Below are 26574 nucleotides of genomic sequence, written 5' to 3' on the forward strand. Positions count from 1 at the left end.
TTTTTGATTTATTTAAAAGTTAATGAATATTGTAAAGAATTGAATCAACTTAGTTGGGTTGGGTTATGACCCATTATTTAGCCCATCTTGACCCAGCTCATTCTGACCCAAATACACTTTGGGTAGAGTTGGACATTAGCCCGTCTATCTATTCTGCCCATCTTGATTAGCCCAACTTTAGCTCAAATGGCCCATTTGCCACCCCCACTTCTACCATATATTTCACCATTTTACAGTTTAGTGGGTTTATAAATACTAAAAGCCTGTTTGGATGGGCTTATGCCTATAAGCTGCAAACAGTTTATAAGCTAAAAAAAATAAGTTGGGTAGGCCAACTTATTTTTTTTGGCTTATAAGCTGTTTTCAGCTTATAAGCTGTTTTAGATAAGCTAAGTCAAATGGACCCAATTATTTTTTTGAGCTTATTTTAAGCACAAAATGACTTTAAGTTGACCAGTCAAATACTCAAAAAAGCTAAAAACAACTTAAAAGTCAATCCAAACGGGCTCTAAATCACATTAGCAACATTACTTTTTGAAAATTAACACCTGAGCGAAGATAAATCGGTAACATACAACTACAAGCACTAGAAGGGAAAGTCAATTAGATCCTTGGATACAGACAAACATCTGGCATGTCTCCAGTCATCATAAACTAAACAGGAAATCAACCACAGATAACCCAAAGATTGCTTGAAAAGTAAAGTGAAAAAAACATGAAAGCAGAAAAACCAAAAAAATGAAAAGGCTGATCATCTTTGATTGAAGTTATTTCAGTTATCTTCCTTGAAAACCTTCTAAAAACAAAGGAGAACCAACCACCACTCCAGAATCATCATTGATGTCAATGAGCTGATCTTCTTTATTGCCCTTCGAATTCATCACAGGCTGTTCTGAAGAACTTGTCTTGGAATGTTCCTTCTCATTCTCATTCTCCAATGGAAGACCACTCTGTGGGGATGCTGATTCAAGCTGCAAAGCATACTCTAAATTCCATAAAACATCTCCCATTGTAGGTCTATCAACCCCATATTCTGCCAAGCATTTCTCTGCCGCTTCCACGTATTTTCTTAAAGCCTCGGGGCTAATGGTTCCTGCAAGATGAGGGTCTATGATCTTCTCTAGAGACCCTTTTCTGTGTTGCTGCATTGCCCACTCAGCCAAATTCACTTGTTCTCTTGGCAATGCAGGATCAAGTGCAGGCCTTGCACATAATACCTCGAAAAGAACAACCCCAAATGAGTACACATCAGATTTTTCTGTTAGTTGTTGTCTTCTGAAGTATTCAGGATCAAGGTACCCGAAACTACCCTTCACTGCTGTGCTGACATGTGTTTGCTCCAATGAAGGACCAGTTTTTGACAAGCCAAAATCAGCCATCTTTGCAACAAAGTCCTCATCCAGGAGGATGTTTGTAGTTTTTATATCGCGATGTATTATTCCTTGAGTTGATCCAGTGTGAAGATAGTGTAGCCCTCGAGCAGCTCCTATGCAGATTTCGAGCCTCTGTCTCCATGTTAGAGTTGGCAAATCGGAACCATAAATGTGGTCACGAAGAGGACCATTAGACATGTACTCATAAACTAGAATCATTTCTGATTGTTCATCACAATAACCAATAAGCGAAACAAGATGTCGATGCCTAAGCTTGGATAGCAATTCAATTTCAGTTAAGAATTCGTTGATGCCCTGAGAGGATGATGGATTTCCTCGTTTTATAGCTAGTTTCGTTCCATCTTCCGATTCACCAAGGTACACTTTTCCAAAGCCTCCAACACCAATGACTGCTTTCTCATCAAAGTTTTTCGTTGCATTCTTGATTTCGTTGAAAGTAAAGACGCGGCCAAAGTTTAGGCCCGCAGATATGATTGTTGAACAACTAGTCTTGCTCTTGCTTGACATGAAACTGCAGTAACTGGCATTAAGAGGAAGCCATGAAGAGAATGTCTTTTGCTTCTGCCAACCCTTTGCTGGTCTCCTTCGCCAACGAACAATGTACATCACGAGCAATATTAATGTTGTAACCATTAATATTAATCCAAAAGCAGCAGCAATTTTCATTCCGCGTGATCTTGGCATTACGCCTGGGTGGGGTCCACCAGACGAGAACAGACCATCCAAGCTTCCAGCTATGTTGCTTATCTTCATTACCTCCAAGCCATTGAGGATGGCATTCGGAAGGATAGATTGAACGTTTGACGCAGGGCCCACCTGCACGATGATCGAGCCATTGGTGATGGCTCTGGCATTGAGCACAAAGTCTTTGTAATAAGGTGTGGCCAAATCTGAAGTCAGTGTTGAAAGGTCAAGACTTGAGACTCCCACCATCTCATTAAGATAGACATTGAAGTACAACTCATTTAGGCCTTTGCTCACAATATCACAGAAATGCATTCTGATCAAATAGGAAAAGTTCGGATCAGCGTCCATCTCCCACGTTAGCTTAAAATTCGAGTTTGGCACCCCAGCATCCGCCATCCTATCAGCTGTTGCATAAACAGATTTCGGGGCAATCAAAGACGTCGCCCCTCCATCTGGATATGCGATTGTCTTTAGAGGAACCGACACACTCTGAGCCCCTTCCGGAAATGCCATGTACTGATCATCAGGCAACCATGTCCTCCACAATGTGTCATTTTTAGGTGTAACAATTGGCCCTCCAATATTTAGCCGATAAGTTACTTCAAAAGCGAACTGAGACAAGCCATTGAAATCACCAACAGGTGAAACCGCAGCAGCTGAATCAGGAATGAGATCATCTGGTGCTGAGACAAACTCAATGGCATTGATAAAAGCAAAAGATTTCTTCAAAGGTGAAAATTTGAGGGTGAATTGGGATGAAGTAATATTGATAAGGTATTCTTTGAACAAAACTTTACTAGTATCCTTCACTGAGAAATCATGAAGTAAAACAATACTATCAGAAGTAACAGTGAACATAGCACTTGTTAGATTGTAATCTGGATGAGAAAGAGGATAAAAATGCAAACGCACCCAATGCCTGCCTGGTTGAAAAACAAGAAACCTATACATAGATTCACTTTCAAATATTCTTGCAGTGTGATATAACAAAGATTCTGAGGAAAAAGAAGTGACCTTTTCTTGTAAAGACTTAACAGAAGCTAAAATAGTTTCATCAGTGGACAAGTAAGAAGCAGATTGAGGGTCAGACTTAAAAGTCCTTCCATCATCAAGCAAAGTGGTATCAGGGGATCCACAATTGATCAGATAGTTATCAGCTGGCGTAAATTTTGTCCCCTTTGAAGTTGAAGTGGCTACATTTGCAAAAAATAGTACTACGAGAAAGGCAAAAGTGACAAAAGAGTGTTTTCTTCCTCTCATCTTTTGTTGTATGAGAGCAAGATGTTAGATGTCAGAACACTAAAATTGTTGAATAGACATAATAGGAATAGCTAATGATGAAAGGCAATTCTTGAAAGAGAGTGTAGCACGTTTATGTTTGTAAGTTGTAATGAAGAATATTGTGAACATTTGTTGTTAACATGTTAGGATAGAACGTGCCTTCTTGTAGTTTTTTGAAAGTTGTAGACTTTTTCGGGAAAGAAATATCATTCTGTTAATTATCCACAAACTGTTTCTTCAAAACGTTTTATAATTAAGAAATGATGTGATTAACTTCCAACAAACACAAAAGTCCAAAGCGCGTATCCAGCTGGGAATATAATGCTTGAAGAAATTCTTTTATTGGTTGACCTTTGAGAAGGGAAACGGCTATCATTACAGAAGAATCAGATAATCAGCCTTTGGTTATGCAAGATGTGGGACCAATCACCGAATTTCTAGGTATGTTAATTTTCTCTACTAATGCCAAGAGTTTAACCTTTTGACTAACCGTGTACAGTATTTTTTTCACTGCCAGGTTAAATCACGGGCAATAATAAGTAACTGTTGATAACAAACCAGACGTGATACCCTGAAAAAATAGAGTAAATAACGTACTATAACACGTTAAATTACATGGATAGTGTTGAATATTTTTTTACATCGTTAGTGATTATAACTTTTACTCAAATGTCAATTAAGTAAGTTCGGATAATGGTCTGTCTTATGACACAAATAGTCAAATGTTGCTCTTTCTCATTCACGTGATTAAATTGGTTCTAATTCATTAACCACCTGATTTTCTGGGATTTTTATGCTGTAAAACAAGGATCGTTCTAGTCAAAACAAGTGACGGTGAAAAAAAAAATAAGAGCCTTCAAATGTTTTTGCTTCCTTGCACGCTAAAATCTAAGCTGTGCAGCTGTAATAAATATAGAAATAAGTCTACTAGCCAATACTCAATGAACTAAATTTACAAGTCTTCCTTATATGCCATGAAAAAGCTGTCACATAGTAACAGATAGTTTCCAGAAACACAACTCACAGTCCTATCTCATTGCGCTAAAAATCCAACAATTACTAAGAACCGACACTAGCAGCACAGGTATAGAGTAAATCAGAATAAAGACAGAAAAATAGACGATGAAAACAGTAAAAATCTATTGATGATCTTGAACAAGCGTCCAGAGCAGAACTCGAAGGCATCGATACAAGTAGCACCAATCGGAGAGGAAACAATAAGGTATGGATTTGGTGAAGGAAGCAAACACAATATGGATTGTATTGCTAGCCAAATGAAAAGATCCATTCTTTACAGAATCGTCGTTTTGGCTTTACTGTATGTATTGCGGGGTCGACCCACTGTTTACAACAAAAGAATAGCCTAATTCAATAACAGTGCAGGCCTTTACAATAAAGAAAAAGTTGAAGTCAACAATATATCTCTATGAAAGGGGAATTGGGTGGAGGATCCACTATTACTGGTGATGTGGATCAAAAAATATTGAAATCAAAATGAGCTTTACACAACAACCAATGATAGTACAACTAATGGAACTAATTACAGATTGACCAAAAATTGTACCAGCTGGCAGCCTTCTCCTGCTTTCATGTAAAAGGAACTAATTACACGTTCACCAAATATTATTGCAGTCGACAACCTTGCTCTTCTTGTTTCATGCACAGGAGGCCTCGCCTTATCCTCTGCGGAATAAATTAAGCACAATCAACAGATAATAAAAGCGACTAATCAAGAAAGAATCAGAGAGAAAAAGAAAGAGAACATTCCGCTTGTATAGTTTCTTGAGTTATTCTAGGGATATTAGTGCCTAGGAAACATGGCTTTTGACAGAGGCGGATCAAGGATTTTAATTTGATGTTCAACTTTTAAGATTCTTAGTATGGAACTCGTTGTACTTTTAGAATAATGGATTTAAGATCCAGCATTTGTAGAAATTTTTGTAGATTTTCACATTATAATCTATACTTTGCGCCAAAATTGCTGAGTTCGGGTGAACCCAGTGCCAAAGCACTGGATCCGCCCCCCTCTTTTGACTGTTTCTACATGTATGTTTCTAATCGTTCTTGTCCTACGTTAGAATAAGTAAGGCAATTTGCTTGAGTTGCTCAACTGCCCTTTAGCCTAGTCTCATGACGTGCTACAAGCAACCTCCGTCGTGTAGCAAAACCTTGTTATTGAAGAAAGGAACTCAAGAAAAAGACAATTTAATTGAAATGTGAAAGAACAAATACCTCATGTGTATCTCTTATCTGAAGCAGGTCTAATTTCTCTGTTGGTCTACGACTCGTCAGAGTGTTAAGCTGCATTTGTTGAGGCACCAAAATATAAAAAGTCTAATTCACATCTACTACTTGTTTTTAACTAGAACATGGATTCAAATGCATACCCAAAAACTTAAGCGCTCAGGATCCTGGGGAGATGGCATCAATCCTTCAGCTTTGAAGAGTTCTGCACGTCTACGATCTGTAGGCGGAGAGGTTATGATGTTTATACAGAAAGGACATTAAGTAAAAGAATAAGTAGGCTGTACTAAAATACACAAAATAGAAACATGAACTTAGTGTTCTGCCTAAAGCCTTCCAATATAGATCGATAGGGACAACAAGTTTCCAGGTCATGTTCACCGCTTTCGATTGATAAAGCTTATCTTAATAATTCACTAATTCAGAAGGTTCCATACATATCGCACCAAGAATGTGTAGCATTTATGGAAGTGTTGTAGCAACTAGCATGTACATCAAGCTAACACCTATCTATGCAAGTGGTACATCTGCTTTCAAAACCTATCTATAGAAGTGTTGTAACTATGTATTGAAGGATCAAAAGACATCAAATGTCATCCTCTAAATGGACCTACTACAATCATTTACCACAAGAAAAGACAAGAAAGGAAAAACTCTAATAATGACTTTACCTCCTGCTACTTCTTGTGCGTTCCTCAACCATTGCTGAGCATACGCCGCCGCCTTATTTGTCGTCTCCAGTAACTACCAGCAATTGACAAATAACAATTAATATATAAGCTAAGAAACTTGAGCGAACAAGCTGGAGTTTGAAAGCATTAACAGCTTGACAATGAATTAGTTTCTGAGAAGCAAGGCACACATTTTGCAGAGAGTATACAAGTATTACATACACACAAATGTGCACAGAGTATATATCAGTAGGCATATAAGAGAGAGGAAAACAAGCTATTTCCATCATAATTCAACTTGAAAAGGCATGAATTACATGGTTCGTAAGAGAGAACAGAAAAATTCTCTTATATGAAGTATAAGACAGTCGGTAATAGTTGGATTTCAGAGGAATCCCAATAAAAACAGTTTGCTCCAAAATCCTCAAACAGAGCACAAGAAACAAGAATCTTTCTTTTAGCAGGAAAATAAGAAAAGATTAATGTAGCACAAAAATAAGAATCATATATAAAATGGATTGATAAATCTCTCTCAGAGGCATTGCAATACAACTTACTTCATGACTCTCTCTTGTTCCTTCAGCTGGAGATATATCATTTATCCATTCAACCTCAGCAACACGATACCTTCATAATAATGGCCAAGGGAAAAAATAAAAAAGCAAGCATAAGGAAGCATAAAATAGCAAAATACTAGAAAATTTTAGTGTAGGTGCTGCACTTCATATTTTGGGATAGCATATTGGATCCAACCTCCTGACTCAACGCAAAGCAACAATTGGACCAACCCAGAGAGTCCTATTATCCTCTCACTTTCTAGAGTTTAAAATTAGCCTCTTGTATAAGAAGTTTGAGAATTTACTTTCCAGAAATAAATTAAAAAGGATAATCATTTTCTTCAATATATATGTATGAAAGGAAAAGGAAGGTTCAAACAAGAAGAAACCAATTCCTTCAAGTTTCCTACACTTTTGCCAGGACTTATTATGGAGAATTTTTTTTCTTGTGAACTATTTGAACTGTTCTTCTTACGAATCTCCTGCTTACATAACGAACAGAAAAGGTCAGAAGTTACTTTTCTGCATTTTTGTTTTCCTTTGGCAACCATATGGTACCTGAACCTATGTTTCTGTGCCCTTCTTACTACTTCTAAAACTTAATCACCCATTTCCATCTCCACAAATAAAGAGTCAATAATTGAACTAACCCGTCTTGATCCCAATGTCGTACAATGTGGCATCTACGTCGACTTTCAATCTGCACAAATTTTTGCTAAATCAGATACAAGTTAAAAGAACTTTGAAGATCTTTTATGAGGAAAGGAAAGCTTCAGCAGAAATTTGTCTTTCTTATGGTGGGACATCAAGACATGACACCACCTCTGGTGGAACTAATAGCCTTTTGAATTCATACTCAAAAGAGAAACAACCAAAACCAGGGTTCATCTGGCAAAGAAATTGAATTCTAAATGTGCTGAAAGGAGAAATGCTCAAAGTGTTCACGAAGAACATATATGGGCAAAAGTAGCTACAGTGTTCACTTTGAACAAACCGTCAGGTGCACCGACAGTATCTTACATGGATGCAATATTATACAGGACTTAGTGTGCGTGGTGACGAACCTTGACTAGTTTACACTTTAAAGTCCTCCTACAGCAGTTTGCACCCTCATGTTAATGAACTCGTATGTAGTAAATAAACGCCATGCTAATAGGCAGAGTACAAAAAGAAAAGCATATAATGGGACAAAAAGCTGATATTCACCTCCAGAAAGAAACGCCCATCTGGAAGTGGCTCACACCTACACGAAGAGACGCAGGTTATCAAATTCTACGAACAAGAATAAGATGATGGAATCTTGAGACGAAATAACATTAAAGATATCCCCAAAATCTGAACAGCTCGCAAAAAGCCTACTCTATAATCTCCACTTCACAAGCATAATCAGCTACCGAACCCGTCGTAGGATCATGAACAGCCTGCATGATTAACGGTGAAGCGTCAGCCAAAAGTGAAGACTGCGAAACCAATTATAACAACTAAGGGAAAACCAAAGGAAAAATTACCATTCCCATTCGACGGTTTCCTTCCATTATCCTCCTAACCTGTTTCAACAACAAAATTTGTAAGCTTTTGCAAGACAGTATGCACATGAGATCTATGAAGTTCCATCTCAACTATGCATGATTGAAACGCTTGTTTGCAATCTAGGGAAAACAAGAGAAAATAAATATAAAAATGAGAAAAAAAAAAGCACTGAATAAGAGCGGATGGGCTTATGGCTTTTGACTTATAAGCTAAAAGTCATGAGTTAGAAGGCTTTTGGCTTATTTTTGTCATTTTGACTTAAAAACAAGTGCTTAAAAGCACTTTTTATTTTACCCAAACAATACCAAAGTGCTTCAAAGCGGCTAAAATAAGCCAATCCAAACAGGCTCTAAGTATTAATGTTTTTCATTTATTTTGTCCGAGTTGGAAAGTCAGAAAGAAAAATATACATTCCACATTCCTATTCTATGTCCGGGAGAAAGAATTGCAAAAACATCCTCTCTCATGTTGTTCCCTTATCTTTCTACAATCAAACAAGAAGAAGAAGATTCTCAAACTTCGTTCCCTCTCTTTTGCTTCTAAACATATCGTTCATTAGCTAAAGCTAGCAATAGTTGAGGCATGCTCAGTAGTTACTTTGATGAACGTTTTGTTTTAACCAGAGAGTACATTTACTCAGGCATGTATAACTTCATAATACACTTAGATTACTTGCAGGAGCCATCTCTCAGAGATGCTTTAGATGTCTTTTCAAAATTGCACAAATTTGCAAAAGAAACCACAATTGCCAGATCTGCTCCTCCTTAACCAGGCATACATTATTGTATCATGTCTTCAAAAAGCTTAGACAAAAAAGTAAACAATATCTAAAATATCCCCATTTCAAATTTTGCCTCTTTTTGGGCACTTAAATTAGGTCCAGATTTGACAGGAGTCTCTTTAATTTTCTTAGATTGCGTGAAGTATAGAGATAAGTGTGATATTTAAAGAATCCCTAAAATATAATTTTAGAGGATGTCTAACAAATTAATTGAGCAAGGATATGGTAGGGGTCCAAATGTGCGCAGGCTGAACATATAGGATTGGTAAAGTAGATCCCAGTTTTACTTTGGGCGTGAAGTTCAGTCGTGGTTGCTGTTGTTTTTATTTTTATTTTTGAGAATTAACTAAAATAGGATAATCGTACTTCTTTTAATAATAGCAACACCTCTACTATTGGTGATAAGCTCCAATATCCAAACATTTTTACCTCATCTTTTTCTTATGTCAAAGTAGCACAAAAGTTCTTTTTTTTTTTTTTGGATGAAGTAGCAGAAAAGTTTTATTCAGACCTAATCTTCTTAAATTATATATATGGTAAACTAAGACACAATGATTGGGACCACAGGTAATAGAATACCTAAATAAATCATAATCATCAAGATATAGAAATATAACAATGATGGTTCATCTAGGTCCCACACGTAAAAGGCATAACTGGATACTACACTAATAGTCAAGAAAATAAGAGCCAAGTAACACTCACCATAAGTCTGTAACGAGGTTCAAAAATGTTAAGTGCAAGTTTCTCGCATGGCAGTATTACATCCATGACAAAAAGAGGCAGCAAGTCAACACCAAGGTTTATCAAACTGTCATTCTCAGCCTTCCTTTCAGCATATTCCTCAGGAAAAGTTTTTTGTATTATGTTATTCAATGTTACACTGAAAAAGTGCAAAATAAGAATGAGGCATATTAGCCACGCAAGACAAAATATAGATAACGCAAACTTAGCCCCATGGACAAAATGAGTTCAATTAACCCGATATTTTGTGACAAGTCATCAAGGAATGCAAGGGTACAGATGCAATATTCTTTATATTCCTTTTGCAGGAAGGCTTGTGGTCTAGAGAAATCACTCTCTTTTAACAGCATTACAAGAGAGGAAGCAATAAAGCATGTGACTGAATGCCAGTAAAAGAGAAAAAGATAAGTACAAAAGCTGCGGTCTCAGCAGTAAAGTGTAAAACAACTACAATGGGAGGATGTACCATAAGCTACTAACCTGATTGCACATGTCCTGGGACTAATCAAAAGAACTGTCCGGCACAATGGACATCTGTTATCTACAAAATTTTTATCCAAAGGGTAAGGAGCAAGAGTAAGAGAAGAGAATATGATGATTGTACTTCAATACGTAAAACTTACACCGGTCCATTGTCTGGAAGAGGCATGCACGGCAAAAAGAATGTCCACAGGGAGTTGTTATAGGTTCATATAATAGCTTTAAGCACAGAGTGCAGTCAAAATCATCACTGCGCTGTGGTCTCCCGTGGCTTCTCCTTCCAAGTGTGGCTGTGATCGATTTCTCCAAATTTAGAAGGGAATTGCTACATTGCAGAAGAAACAACAATTAACAAACTTTCTTGAACAGATACTGACATGAGAAAGTATGTTATAGTGATGCTTATCACCATAATTTGCTTTACCTTAGAGGATTCATTTGAAGTCCTGAACGGATTACCTCTTGGGCGAGCTCATATTTTTCCAACTGCCAATTCAAGAAATATGAGATGAGTGTCCAAAAATTTAACAAGTGATTGGAAGTATGGCAATCTCCTTCACTACATTCAAACAGTTACAAACTAACAGCCAGCAGAATAAATAAAGAAATAAGCATTTGATGAGATAACATAAGACCATTGAGTGAATTAGACAGTTGAAGTATCTGCTACTCTCATGATAGAACAACGTTTACGAGGTGGTCCCAACACACTAGAACAAACCCGTTTTTAGTTATTTCCCCCACCCTTAAAGTATAAGAGTTTAGGAAACAACAAAAAAAGGAAATAGAAAATAAGGCTATGTTCCAAAGTCCACATACGTTGAAACCATGTGTTTTTCAAGTAATGATGCACAACAGATTAATCTCCTTACCAAAATGAGTGAATTCGCCTTCAAAATATGTGAGGTAACTGAATTGTTCTCCAGATGCATCACCTTCTCAGCGTCTTTTAACGCAAGCTGATATTGATATAAAACAATTTAAATTTGCTGCAAAACCCTCTACTGAGAAGGTTGAAATCATAGATAATAGCAAAAAGCACATACCCCAGCATATGTTGTAGGATCCAACCCACTCAATGGCCTGTATTCTGAATCTGATGCAGATCTACTTTTCAGAAATTGGCTATACCTGGAAATTCAGTCATAAAAAAACTAAGTTCAGCTACTTGAGAAATGTTGAGCATTCAAATAGAATCAAAACGTAAAGATGGCAATGTCAACAGAGATGATATGCAATAAAACATTCGATATGCATCAGAAATACCAGGCATAAACTAAACTTCACCTGAGGTATGAAGCACATCTGTTGCTAAGAATAATAGGATCATTCGGCTTAATGTTGCTAGCTCTTGTATAACAATTGATAGCCTGACCAAGGAAGCAAACTTATTGAGAAAACAAGAAGATACATGCAAGCATAAAAGACACTTTACGATGATCAAATAATACAGTTAAAGCCTGAAAATCTTACTTGCTGAAGGAGCTGGTTTTTGAGTTAACAGACAACATTAAAGAAAAAAGTTGATCACCAGACTAGGCACTGGTATGTCGTCAAAACAACCTCTAGAACATCTCTCTAAACCAGAGGCCCCTCAACCACCTTCAACTATTATGTCAGGTAGTTATAGCTGAAATATTGGACCACATGCACTTGATTTTAGCTCCCTAAGTCTCAAGATTTTCTTCACGAAACCGAGTATAAAACAACAGACCTAGTCCATTCTTCATCAGTCATGAGAAAAAGAGAGTTCATAACAATTTGGTTTTAAATCTTGTGTATCTTTCCTATTCCTAAGATTAAACCTTTGCTGGCTTATGAAGTAAAAATTTCAAGTTACAGAATACAGTACGTTATCATACCTCTTAGAAATAAGAGAAACAATGAAAGAAACAAGGTTTTATTTTAGCATGGAGAAAACTATTTTTCATGATCAATCATTTCTAGTATTCAGTCACCAAGAGATGTTTGCGATAAATTTTGGGCGGAGGTCATTTTTCCTTTCCATATATCACTAATGCATATTCTATATCACTTGCTTCAACGAACACATAAACATTATTTTCAATCTTTATGCTAGAAAATGATCCATAAGACGATTTCCCACATGGAAAACATTTTCCTCCATTCAAAACCCGCTTTTGTGAGGTATGAATAGCAGAAACACTTCCTAGACTTACAGGCAGAATCACTAGCTAATGGTTATTTGGCACAAGGAACTAGGTAGTACATGTAGATTCATGACAGTGAAAGATGTATATAGTGGTCCCAATACATGTGATCAACTCTATTTAAGGTTACCCCTGGAAACAAGTCATGTTCATAGGATTCACCAATTGCAGTCTTTAACAAATAATCAAATTAAAAGATCCACTTCTTCTTCAATCCACTCCAGACAAACAGGGGAAGGCAGACCCAATAAACCATTCTCTTATGTTTTCCAATTATAGGGATATGTCAGACGGACAAGAATAGCAAATCTTCAGTTGTCAATTCTTTTATAATCACCAGTAGCCAAAGAATAACGGAGGACAGAGCCAGGTACATTAATTAAAGAAAGTATTTGTTTATGAAAAGAGAATTGGGTTTACCTCATCCCATCTGTTGTCACGATATGCTTTGTTACCCGCCTGCACAATCTCACATAGATGATTATACCTGTCCCACGAAATAGTTGGCACTTCTCCTGATTTCGCCTGCATTTCCTCACAAAAATTCCAGACAAGTATTTAACAAGAAAGCCCGAGAAGAGTCAACATGTAATTGAGATTGACAGAGAGAGAGAGAGAGAAAACTGACCCATGGATAATCTTGAACATCATCAATGCCTTCCAGATTAAACCCTGATGAAGAAGCCTCGCCAGACATTGTTAAGCCAGAAGAGAAGAAGAAAAAAGAAAAGACAGAGCTGTAAGAGAAGTATTTAGTCTCAAGAACCTTGGTGAAGAAGAGAGGGGTATAACAAAATAAAACGATTAGCGGCGTCGTTTAAAAGCAAAGAAGAGTTATATCGTGTTCTTTCAAGAATCCTTCGTTATATACATGGACTGTATTCGTTTACGTGGTCCTTCTCTCAGTTTGGTCTTCAATTTATCTCTCTACATGTCAATCGGATACATTTGGAGTTATTGCGAGAGCTTTCGTTCTCAAGAATAAACAAGAATGTAACTAAAGGCCCACCCAAATATTTACATTTGGGGAAAAAAGGATTCACTTATAAAGTCTTTCGTACTTTTTTATATGCCACAATTGCACCATCCGCTGAAGCACCTGCCAGCCCTGTGTAATTAAAGACAATCAAAGTACTCTTTTGGCCATAAATTTTGGATTAGATTTTAAAAATTTATCTTCAATAAATTTTCAAGTTCCCAAAATTGATTCAGACTAATTTTTGGGTTTCTAGGACTTCCGCTCACAAAACTTCGAATTTTTCCAAGCAAAATGCACGTCGAAACACAATTTCAAGTTTCAAAAATCACTACTTTAAAAACTCAAATTTTCAAATTTCAAGTTTCAACTTCAGAATCTATGGCCAAACGGGAGCTTAGTGTTATTTTTATATTTGAAAATTTTTGATTCTGCATTTCTTAGTTAATCCTTGAAGAAAAGCTTTTGTAGTCGCACTTACACAGATATTATGACAAGTTGAAGATCATAAGTGTCAAACGGTTTATAATAACACAAATATAATGACATATTTAAAATCATAAGGTTCAAAAGTCATTCATATTTTCTTAAACACCATGTGGAATCAAATTACGTCACATAAATTGAAATTGGGAATAATAGGTTAATTTTCAATGTCAATATTTAAATATAATATTTTAAACTTGAAATTGTATATTTAAAAGTTATTATTAAATATTGTAAACCACACTTTATTATAAATATATATTTTTAAACGTATAAAATTATAATTCTAAAAAGCTATTCCTTTAATGTGTCATATTTTAGTAAAGTTTTTTATTTCAATATTTTTCTTACGCTTAATACAATCATTTATAGGAATAATATGATATATTTAAAGTTATAATATTAAGAAAAATACTATTTGATACATATTTTTACTTTTACCCCATATTAAATATAATTTAAGTCAGAGCGTATTGAGCAGCATGTGAATGATTTATGAGAAGTGCATGATGAGAATAATGGAGGATCTGTAATGATCTAAGTCCAATTTAACTAAACAGCCAACAGAATCGCAACAACAAGTATTTTCTTGGAACAAATTTTGAATTTCTAATAACTGAAACTGAGTGCAAATACAAGGAAACTAAATGTTGAATTTAATAATACTAGATACTGGGTCAATCCACCATTGTCATGTGAGAATTAACAAGAAGGAAGAAGAGAATTAGGAGGAGAAGAGAAGAGAAAGAAACGTGGGAGAGAGAAGAAGAAAGAAGGAGGAAAGAGTGATGAGATAGAAGAACTTTTCCCAAAATCTGATGTCGTCTCTCTCCTGTCACTTTCGATTATAACTGTCACACCCTAATCTCGCTAGGGTGTGATGGGCACCCGACCCTTATTTAGGGCCGAGCGAACCCTCTGACCCTTAGTACACGCATATTCTCTTTGGACTTTAAATCAAATAAGGATGAAATACATAATAAACCTTTCAGAAATATTCTTTTCGTTATTCTCAAATCAAACAAAATCTTTTATCATTTGGAATTTATCACATAACACAGAATGACACATTGGCTGATGGAGTCGCTTACAAAACTGACATTCTGCACCCACGACTCTGTCTGCAAAGTCTCTAATTTCGAACAAGACATCATAGCATAATACTCTGACCCGGCAACACTTCGGGGCAAATGGAGCTTGCCAACTCCGCTGGAACATCTTCTATAATGACTTCTACTCATCTGGGTGTACCTGCGCGGCATGAAACGCAGCGTCCACAAGAAGGGACGTCAGTACGAGTAATGTACCGAGTATGTAAGGCATAAATAGTAACATACGAGGGATACATAGCATGAATAAAGACACGAAGGAAATGTAGAGCATATCGTGAGATAAAAGAGCAACCTGTACATATGAGTGCCTTTTGGCGGGTACCATGCATGCTTAGTGCTGCGGAACGTGCAGCCCGATCCATTTATATATTATATTGTTGCGGAATGTGCAGCCCGATCCATATATACATATATTATATTGTTGCGGAACGTGCAGCCCGATTCATATATACATATATTATATTGTTGCGGAACGTGCAGCCCGATCCATATATACATATATTATATTGCTGCGGAACGTGCAACCCGATCCATTTATATATTATATTGTTGTGGAACGTGCAACCCGATCCATAAATATAATATATTAGTGCCGAGGAACGTACGACCCGATCCATATATACCATAACATGTTAGTGCCGAGTATAACATAGTGCGTACAATGACATAACCGGCCCGGGGCTCGGCGAACGATATAACAATAGTATGTGCGAGCAGAGTAGTGAGAAACCATATGCATATAACTCAACTCTAAGACTCGATGGATAAGTATACTTACCGACACCTGAAGGCTCAAAAACAAGTTTCGGGTCAATCCGATTTAGTATAAGAAAGTTATGAGCGTTTGAAGTACAGAACCTTCTACGAACGTTTCAGAAGCCATTTTTGGAAAATCAAAGCAACAATCATGTTAGGTACCCTTCGAATATCGTTACGGATCAAATCAGATAGAGCTTTTGGAACCATATGTACGTATCAAAATGTACCAAAGACTCGATGGAATAATCCAACGTGTTATCATTTGAAAACCAAGACATTAGTCATATCAATTATCTCTCGAATATCATTCGGAAACATATCAACCGAACTTCGGACATCATAGATACGCATCAAAACCATATGAAACAGCTTATGGAAATCAAGAACGTTAGCCATCCTAGTGGCTCTAAGAATAGGAATCTCTTTGAAGTCATACATATACGTCATCTACTTGTTTCATAAGGATCATGCCAAAAGAAAGAAAGGGTAAGCCTTACATACCTGTCCCACGTCCTATTAGCTACACTTAATTGTCCAAGCTCGCTATCGCTAGTCTACATTCAAGAAGATTGACATAATCATTAGACTCATCATCATATACTTGTCTTGATCCTTCAAATGAATTCATTTATAATCTGCCGAAATTTCGGCAGCATTTCCCCTGTAAATACACCATCCCCGAGAATCTAACTCGGCCAATTTATCAACAAAAAACCCGAGAATGCAACTCGGCCAATTTATCAACAATAATCCGAGAATTCCACTCGGCCACATTATCAACAATAATCCGAAATCTTCCAAACTTAATAAGGACAACAACAACACATTGCTTTCTTCCAAATTCATGAACTACACCAACAATCTACACATTAACAACTTCATCAATCAATTCAAAATACATTCTAACGTTAGTAACTTCGTTTACATAATTTGACAACATTTTGCTTATATTGAATACAATCACAACAACCCAACTTACAATCTTCCAAACGCATGTCTCACTTCCAAATTCATGAATTATTTTTACAACCTACACATTAGCAATATCATTCATACAAATATAAGAAACCATACTAATGTCACATTAACTTCTTCAACAATCCCACAATGATTCCAACTTCATTTCAATTCATCAAACCTTCATTTTCATCATGGAATCCACAACACAACAATCAAAATACTAAATAAAATCAAGTCATCACATCTTATCATTACACCCCTATTCGGCCACAACCCTTGCACACATATTTCATGAGTTTCATCCATTTCTACATACTACAACATTCACAAATCATCCATAACCCATGTAAAAGAAGATTGAGCACATACCTTTCTCCACTTATCTCTTCTTGCTCGGCTAGGTTCGCAACTTGCACAACAAATGCTTTGCTTACTCCAACAATCACTCCATGTTAAAGAGGACCTTCCAATTGCTTGGAATACTAGAAGAAAATATTTTTTCTTGATCAATTTCCATGGACACATATTTTGGAACCATGGTCGAATGGCCTTTGTTTTCTTTCTCCAAGTTTTCTTCTTGGAGTTTTCATGAATAATTGTCTTTCTTTGTGAGCAATTGTCCATATATATAATTAACCTCATCAAATAGAATGTGGACACATGTCCCTTCTCCCTTTTTCTTGAAGTTTCTTAAAATAAACAAAGAAGACTAATTATCTTGTTATGTAAGCTTTGGTCCACACACACACACATATATATATAATTAGCCCCCATTAAATAAACATGTGGACATATGATTATATGCCACACGGCCAACATGGCCCCCCTTCAAAAACCTTCTTGAATATTTTGTGAAAGTCCCATTTTTCCCCTCGCCTTCCACAATATTACCATGAACTACTTTGCGAATTTCCCTTTTTACCCTTAGCCTTTCTCAATATTTCCATACTAATGAAAAACTTGTACATTAAAATAATTTTGGAAAATAGTCTCACCCTTAACTTACCACGACTTCCTTTAAATATCCGAATGTACGAAATACGGGATATAACAATAACAACCCAGAGGGTGACGTGGCTGAATCTGGACCCTCGGAGATCATTAATAATACTCTAATCTGAACCGTTCGTTGAGTAGTTAGTTAATACATGATTGAGCTACTAAGCTCGATATCGAACCCCCGCGAAGGCATTTTATTATTTTAGATATTCTATTAGGCTAGATCATTACATACCTTCCCTCTTCAAACCATCCTTGTCCTCAAGGATCAAGTATCAAAATCTAGAAACTTAGCTTTGAGGAATTGATAATCCTCCCATGTAGCATCTTCAGGAGGGAGATTTGACCACTGCACAAGAACTCGAGCTACTGCCACATTATTCCTTTTGACCACCTGCCTCTGAAGAATAGCTACTGGTTTTACCAGAAATTGTCCATCATCACCTGTGCTAGGAAGTAATGTCTGCACCACCACCCTATCTCCTATCTTCTTTTTAAGCAGTGACACATGAAATACAGGATGAACCTTGCTTGTGGGGGGTAATTCTAGCCTATAAGCAACACTACTAACTTTCGCTAGAATTTTATAAGGACCATAATACTTAGAGCTCAGCTTCAAGTTCCTTCTCAGAGCTATGGAAGATTGCCTGTAGGGTTGTAATTTCAAATAGACCATGTCACCAACCTAGGATTCTCTGTCGGTTCTCCTCCTGTCTGCATAATGTTTCATTCTTTCCTGAGCCTTATTTAAGTTGTCCTTGAGTAGTTGTTGCATCTGTTGTCTTCTCATGATGGTATCCTCAGCACCCGGGACTATAGTTTCAAGTAGGGGTCCTAGTGAAAGTTGAGGAGGGGAATATCCAAACAAAGCTTCAAAAGGTGTGCATTGTAGGCTGGTATGGAAGTTGGTATTGTACCACCATTCAGCAGCATGAAGCCAGTGCTTCCACTGACTAGGCCTGTTAGCAGTCATGCATCTAAGATATTTTTCTACACATTTGTTCACTCTTTCAGTCTGCCCATCACTTTGAGAGTGATATGCAGTGCTATAATGTAGTTGAGTACCCAGTAACTTGAATAAAGATTGCCAGAAATTGCTAAGGAACACCTTGTCCCTATCTGTGACAATTGACTCAGGAGTGCCATGTAGGCAATGTATTCTTTTCCAAAACACCTCTACCACAGTAGAGACAGTATAAGGATGAGCAAGTGCTATGAAATGAGCATACTTGGTCATCCTATCAACAACAACCACTATCACATCTTTGTTCTTGGATTTGGGCAAACCATCAATAAAATCCATGCTAATGTGGCTCCATGCTTGATTGTGAATTGGAAGAGGTTGTAAAAGACCTGGGTATGCAATGTTTTCTTCTTTGATTCTGAGGCAAACATCACAGCTAGATACAAAGACAATCACCATGTTTTTCATCCTAAGCCAGTAGAACAGTTGAGATAATCTTTTGAAGGTGCCAAGTTGACCTGAGTGTCCTCCCAGAGGAGATTCATGGAAGGTTGCTATTAGTTGGTTTCTCAGGCCCCAAGAAGCACCAATATATAGTTTTCCTTTCCTCTTGAGTACACCAGATGAATAGTGCCAAATGCTAAGACCCTGCAAATCTACTGAGACCATTGATATGATCTCCATAACCTGAGGGTCACCTTCATAACTTGAACTTATCTCCTGCATCAAAGAAGGAACAGATGTGTTAATTGCCAAGAGTTTCCCCTTGTAATGATCATAATTAGAGTCAGTTTCATGCTGCCTGGAAAGTGCATCTGCCACCTTAGCTCCCCTTTTGTACTGAACTTCATAATCCAGTCATAACTTAGTCATACCCTTTTATTGAATAGCAGAAGTCACCCTTTGTTCCAATAAGAACTTCAAGCGGTGGTGATAAGTCCTAACTATAAAGTGTTTGAATTGTAAGTAGTGCCTCCACTTGTCTATAGCATTCAGGAGGGCCATGTATTCCTTTTCATAAATGGACTTGTCTCTATGCTTTTGAGACAACACCTTGCTAAAATATGCAATTGGTCTGCCCTGCTACATCAGTACTACTTCAATTCCTCCATGGCTAGCATCAGTCTCTACTACAAACTCTTTAGAATAGTTGGGTAAGCTCAGAACTGGAGTAGTGGACATATTTGAGGGCTATGAATGCCATCTCAGCCTCACTATTCCATCTAAAAGCATCCTTTTTAAGCAGATCAGTAAGTGGTCTGCATATAGTACCATAGTTGGCCAAATACTTTCTATAATAACCACTTAACCCAAGAAACCCCCTCAAAGCCCTGAGGGTGGTTGGTCTAGGCCATTCCACCATAGCTTGTATCTTAGAAAGGTCAGTAGCTACCCCTTCGGCAGTTATCACATGTCCCAAGTACTCAACCTTAGGTTGTCCAAATGAACATTTGGACTTTTTTGCAAATAAGGAGTGCAGTCTTAGTGTCTCAAACACAGCAATCAGATGTTTAACATGTTCTTCAGTGGAAAGACTATATACAAGTATATCATAAAAAAAGACCAGCATAAATTTTCTGAGGAAAGGTTGAAAAAACTGGTTCATCAAAGCTTAAAAAGTGGCAGGGGCATTGGTTAAGTCAAATGGCATAACCTTAAATTCATAGTGCCCCATGTGTTCTGAATGCAGTCTTATGCACATCTTATAACTTCATTCTGATCTGGTGATAACCAGCTCTCAAATCTACCTTAGAGAATATCACAGCACCATGCAGTTCATCTAACAAATCATCAACAATTGGGATGGGGTACTTATCTTTGACTGTGATCTCATTCAACCCCCTATAATCCATACAAAACCTCCATGTGTCATTTTTCTTTTTAACTAGTAGATTTGGTGATGAAAATGGAGACTAACTTTGTTGTATGATTCCATTAGTAAGCATTTCCTTGACTTGTTTTTCTAGTTCATCCTTCTGATAGTAGTTGTACCTATAGGGCCTCACACTGACAGGCAAGGCTCCAGGTTTTAATTGTACTACTGCTTTAATAGGTTCCTGTTCATCCTGTGTGACTGTACTCACCATAAATAGATGAGCAATGAGGGTCTGTCCCTTCTTCAGTACCTTACCCATGGTCATACTAGAAATCATGCTAAGTTTGCCTGACTCAGAAATCCCATGCAACATTAGTTTGTTGCCCTTTCTTCCAATGGTAATACAGTTCCTCTCATGGTCAAATTTAGTGGGGTTGTGCTTCTTCATCCACTCATTTCCTAGGACAACATCACAACCTCCTAATGGTATGACCAGTAAATTCTCAGTGAATTTCCTTCCTTGCATTCTCCATGAGAATCTTTTGCATTGAGAAGTGGTCATGACATAGTTCCCATCTGCTACTGTCACTCTAACTGGGGAACAAAGGCTAGAGTTATACCCAGTTTCCTTGACAGTATTGGTGTCAATGAAACTGTGTGTGGCTCCTGAATCAATCAACACTGTCAGCTTTCCTATTCTTAATGACTCCCCTTACTAGGATAGTGTTCACCCCTTGATTATCTCCAGATAAGGCATTCATGCATATAGCCTCCATGACCTCTTGATCTAACTCCCCTTCAGTAATCAAATCAGTATCATTTTGCCCTCCTTCACCCTCAGTAATTTCAGATAAGGTCTCATGTTCACCTACCATAGAATTTAGCTGTTGTTTCTTACACTGATGTCCTGGTGCAAATTTCTCTCCACACCTAAAACACAAATAATTTGTTTTCCTGTACTCATATACCTCAGGTGTCAGCCTAAATGCACTAGTTCTAGGTGCACTAGACATAGGAGTCTTAGATGGTGTGAAGGTGGTTAGTTTGGCTAAATGTTTCACAGCTGCCTTAGCCTTTTTCTCAGCAACCTCAATGGCCCTTTCTTGTAACTTAGCTTGCTCTATAGCCAGCCTAAGAGTAGTTGGTTTGTGCAACTTAACTCCCACCTTGATGTCTTCTTCCAAGGCCCCAATAAAGCTAGACAAGAAATGAGATTCATCCAAGTGGGGATTCCTAACCAGCATGTGTGCCTTCTTATCCTCAAATTGAGCCAGGAATTCATCAACAGTCCCACTTTGGTTCAATTTATTAAACTCCTCTACTATATCTTCAAACATCTCATCACTGAATCTAACAACCAGTTCTTCTTTGAATTCCTCCCAAGTGACTTCTCTTTTACTTAGAACCAATGAATGGTACCACACCTCTACAGTTCCATTCAAATATAATGCAGCAGCTTCTACTTTAGAGTTCTCTGGAGTTTTATACAGATTGAAATATCGTTCACACTTTCTAATCCATACCTTAGGGTCTTGACCATCAAAACCTAGTAACTCCCATTTAGGAGGGGGAGTTCGGATGACAGCATGTGGTCTGACCCCCCTAACCTCCTGAGCTGGATTTGGCAAAATATCACCACATTGACCTCTCTGAACTGGTCTTTCCAAAGCTGTTAACCTCTCTAAAATCAGTTCTAAGGTCCCTTGGATTCCCCTTTGTGTTTGTTGATTTTGCTGACCAGCAGTTAACTCATTTGGCACTTCTTCATGTTGAGTAATTTTTGCATCCATAGTCTGCATTCGTGTTCCTTCAGCCATAATTCACCCCACAAGCTGCAAAATCGACTACTCTGATACCAATTGTAATGATTTAAGTCCAATTTAACTAAACAACCAACAGAATCGAAACAACAAGTATTTTTTGGAACAATTTTCAAATTTCTAATAACTGAAACTGAGTGCAAATACAAAGAAACTAAATGCTAAATTTAATAATACTAGATACTGGGTCAATCCACCATTGTCATGTGAGAATTAACAAGAAGGAAGAGGAGAATTAGCAGGAGAAGAGAAGAGAAAGAATCGTGGGAGAGAGAAGAAGAAAGAAGGAGGAAAGAGTGATGAGAGAGAAGAACTTTTCCCAAAATCTGATGCTGTCTCTCTCCTGTCACTTTCGGTTATAACAACCCAGAGGGTGACGTGGCTGAATCTGGACCCTCAGAGATCATTAATAATACTCTAATCTGAACCGTTCGTTGAGTAGATAGTTAACACATGATTGAGCTACTAAGCTCGATATCGAACCCCCGTGAAGGCATTTTATTGTTTTAGATATTCTATTAGGCTGGATCATTACAGGATTAATTCATGTTCTGTGGAAAAATAATTCATGTAGTGTTGTTTGCTTTTGGGTGTTTCTCTTGGGAGCATCAACAAAAACTGTCATCCGTAACCTACCTCGCAATTACAACTCTTTTGAAGTGGCCAAGTGAAAATTGCCAAGTAAGTACGGTTGAGTCATTAGTGCATATAAATTTTTTCCTTGGAGTAGGAACCAAAGCATTTCGATAAATATGGCAGCTAGGCGATAAGTGATGAAGAAAATGAATCTATGATCTAATTCGACTTCAAAAATTAATGAAAATTTATGTTCGACCTTGAAAATTGGTGCTTTTGAACCGTTGATCTACACTGTCCCATAGATAAAATTTCAACGGTCGAAAATCAAAATTTGTCAAATTTAAAGTTTCGGCCATGGATCAAGCGGATAAAAAATTCAAGACCACCCACTTTCAAAGTCATTCTTATAAACCACCCAAAACTCAATTCATAATTTGAAGATTGTTCAAGATTATAGAAGCACATGATCTACATCCACTCAACCTTCCCTACATATTTACAACCGAATATCTAAAGCATGAACAACATTATTATAAGATAGTGTCTGACATCAACCAAACAATGTTTGAGAATGAGTCTGATTCTGATATCATGAGATAAGTAAAATAATAACCTTAAGTACTGCTCTAGTTATTGGAGTATTGATTATGTGAGTTTTTAATGAAGAGATAAATCACAATTTAGACAAACATTCTTATAATTTGAGCTATAAGATGTCTTTTTAAAGAGACAAAATACTTTTAAGCACATATAATACGAATCGGAGAATATTACGAGTTAATGAATATTTACGAAATGATTTCTTATGACTGATTAGAAATATAAGAAAATAACCCTTTTAAATCTCTTGTGTGGTATTTTAAAATTTCTTGCATGTAAAACTGAAAATTTCTCATAAAAGCTATGAATTAAAAATAAATATTTAGAAGACTATAGAATCAATTAATCCTATTTACAATCTAAAATATTGAAAGGTGACGAGGGAGGAGTTAATGAGATTTGTAATTTTATTGGTGTCACGTTGCTAATGTAAGATAAAATAAACTGAACTTTTTCGAAATAGCGCTAGCGCTAACTTTCATATTGTTTGTTAAGTAAAGCTAAAAGGATGAGTTGAATCCTTAGAATCATTGGAAGAAGCCGATCAGCTATTGACGATCCTAACAACAAATACCTCAAAGCAAAAAATTTTGTCACATAGACCTATATAATAAAAAAGAACATAACAAAATCCTGATGTATCGTCTTTCAAAACACCAGATGGTGAAAAAGAAACATGGAAAACTGTATGGATGTAGAACCATGCGCATAGCGATTCTTCCCCGCTATAAATTAATATATTCTTATCGAATTCATTTGGATCAAGATTGAAGATGAGCATGGAAATATAGGATAAGTTGTCTATACAAATTTAGCGATGTCAAATAGGCGAATTAGATCAAACTTGCGCAAATTAAAATGAATTGAATTAATAAATTATCATGACCTAATTCATCAAACTAATCCGTCCAAAGAGAAAAAACATGAATTTTTTATTTTGTTTTATTCTCTTTCCTTCAAAATTATAACAGAGTCGTAAAGAGATCTATTCATTGATAAGAAAAAGAAAAAACTTGAACAGGGATTGGATTAATGATAAAATAGAATCCTGGGTTGCGAACAGTGATTCGATTGCTGATGAAGAAAGAGAATACTTGGTTCAGTTCTCCACCTTAACGACAGAAAATAGGATTGATCAAATTCTATTGATTCTGACTCATAGTGATCATTTATCAAAGAATGACTCTGGTTATCAAATGATTGAACAACCGGGAGCAATTACTTATGATACTTAGTTGATATTCATAAAAAGCATCTAATGAATTATGAATTAATCCATCCTGTTTAGCAAAAAGACGGATATGTCTTACCCATTATCAGACAATCACTTATTCACAAACTTCGTGTGGGAAAAATCGTTTTCATTTCCCATCTCTCGGAAAACCCCCGCCTACGTCACCATTTAATATTTCTTGCCCACTATTGGCCAAACCACCTGGGCACTAGGCCCAATGTGAGTTGGATCACTTAGCCACGCTTCATACTTAGAAAAACGAGCACCGTGGAAATACATGCCGCTCAGCCTTACTATATAAAAATTGTTGTGTCGATTTGAGCTTACAAAAATAGTTCAACTCGCTTAACTTGAAATTGTTCTTTCATTTACATTTTTCCTTATTAGCATAACTAATCACAAACCACTAGAAAGGTTATTATTTTCCTTACACTGTGTGTGTGTGTTTTTATGCGTAAAAATTTAGAAAAGAAACAAAAACGCAACAAAACTAAGTTGCCTTATGGATCAGTTTAGCTCCCTGATATACAGTCTAAATTACCCAAAATTGTTGTTAAATTAATTAACTAATTTTCAAGCTGATTCATCAATAAAAAAATATTTTAGTGTATCACCGAGGGTTGTGGTAGGATGAATAAGATTCTTCTACCTTTAATCAAAGATTTTAGATTTGAGCCCTGAGTTACGCGACGCAAATATGGATTAATCAAGATCATCCGGGGTGATAAAAAAGAATCATACCCTGTTGACAGTGTCCATGTCCCTTAATCATCAGGCTACCCTTGGATTCTTCCCTCCAGATATTAATGAGACCCAAAGTGAATATCGAGTACCGAATGAAAATAAAATAAAAACAAGTATATTTAGTCGACCCGTTTAAATTTGGACTCATGAAAATTTAATAAGCTAAATTAGACAACTTTGTACAGATTGAATTGGGACACCTAATAGGGAGGACGGCCACAAATAAAACCTACAATGTCGAGATTTAATATGTGCAGTCTAGAGTTCTGGCAGACAACGAAAGCAATGCAAATATTACGACTTTTAGTCGAGTCTCAAGCACTTTAGGAATTGGTTAAGAGTTGCCTGTCGCGGCTTGATTTATTATCAAAACAAACCAAGCATCATTTACAATCTTGTCTTGTTTTCAACAACTTTTTTGTGATGTGATGTCCAATCAAATTTTTAAGTGCTGAAAGTTATTTTATAAATAAATAGTTACGTATTTGGATAAAAGTGCTTAAAGGATTTTTAGAAGTAAGGGCAATATTGGAATTAACAGAATATATAAGGGATAAAAAGATGAAGTTGTTGGTCAAACTAAAATAGCTTTCAAGCCAAAAAAAATTAAGTTGGGGTCGAGCAACTTCTTGGTTGTGAATTATTTTAAGCACTTTTTAATTTAATTTAAGCTGTTTTTTTTTTTTTCAAACACCCAAATAAATTTAAAATGGCTTATAAGCTGGTTTAACACTCAAATAAATTTAAAATGGCTTATAAGCTGGTTTGACCAACTTATAAGTTAATTCAAACGGGCTCATAGTGTGCTCGTTTCTTCCATACCGTGAGACACTATATTTTTGTATTACAAATATGCCAAATTATATACATCAATTATTTTAACTATAATTTCTTTTTGTGGTTGTAGATCTTTATATAGGTTTAATTTTAGTAAAAAAAAAAAAAAAAAAGAATTGGCGATTAGATATACACATAACACATGAAT

The 26574-nt window shown here is 36.6% G+C and overlaps 2 protein-coding genes across 2 annotated transcripts; both read right to left on the minus strand.

Moving 5' to 3' along the window:
- Positions 1-518: 518 nt before the first annotated feature.
- Positions 519-3561, minus strand: LOC132632911 (probable receptor-like protein kinase At5g61350). The gene has a single exon (XM_060349063.1). The coding sequence runs from the start codon at positions 3339-3341 to the stop codon at positions 777-779; it is 2565 nt and encodes an 854-aa protein (XP_060205046.1). The 5' UTR covers positions 3342-3561; the 3' UTR covers positions 519-776.
- Positions 3562-4304: 743 nt separating this feature from the next.
- Positions 4305-13505, minus strand: LOC132632913 (uncharacterized). The gene is made up of 18 exons (XM_060349065.1): positions 13169-13505; positions 12961-13065; positions 11657-11739; positions 11416-11500; positions 11242-11328; positions 10794-10855; positions 10513-10694; positions 10370-10430; positions 9851-10028; positions 8343-8381; positions 8194-8255; positions 8041-8077; positions 7485-7534; positions 6835-6904; positions 6278-6350; positions 5750-5826; positions 5595-5663; positions 4305-5045 (listed from the first exon to the last, which is right to left on the minus strand). The coding sequence occupies exons 1-18, from the start codon at positions 13235-13237 to the stop codon at positions 4986-4988; spliced, it is 1449 nt and encodes a 482-aa protein (XP_060205048.1). The 5' UTR covers positions 13238-13505; the 3' UTR covers positions 4305-4985.
- Positions 13506-26574: the final 13069 nt, after the last annotated feature.

The sequence above is a fragment of the Lycium barbarum genome, chromosome 3 (assembly GCF_019175385.1).
Source record: "Lycium barbarum isolate Lr01 chromosome 3, ASM1917538v2, whole genome shotgun sequence".
Lineage (NCBI taxonomy): Eukaryota > Viridiplantae > Streptophyta > Magnoliopsida > Solanales > Solanaceae > Lycium > Lycium barbarum.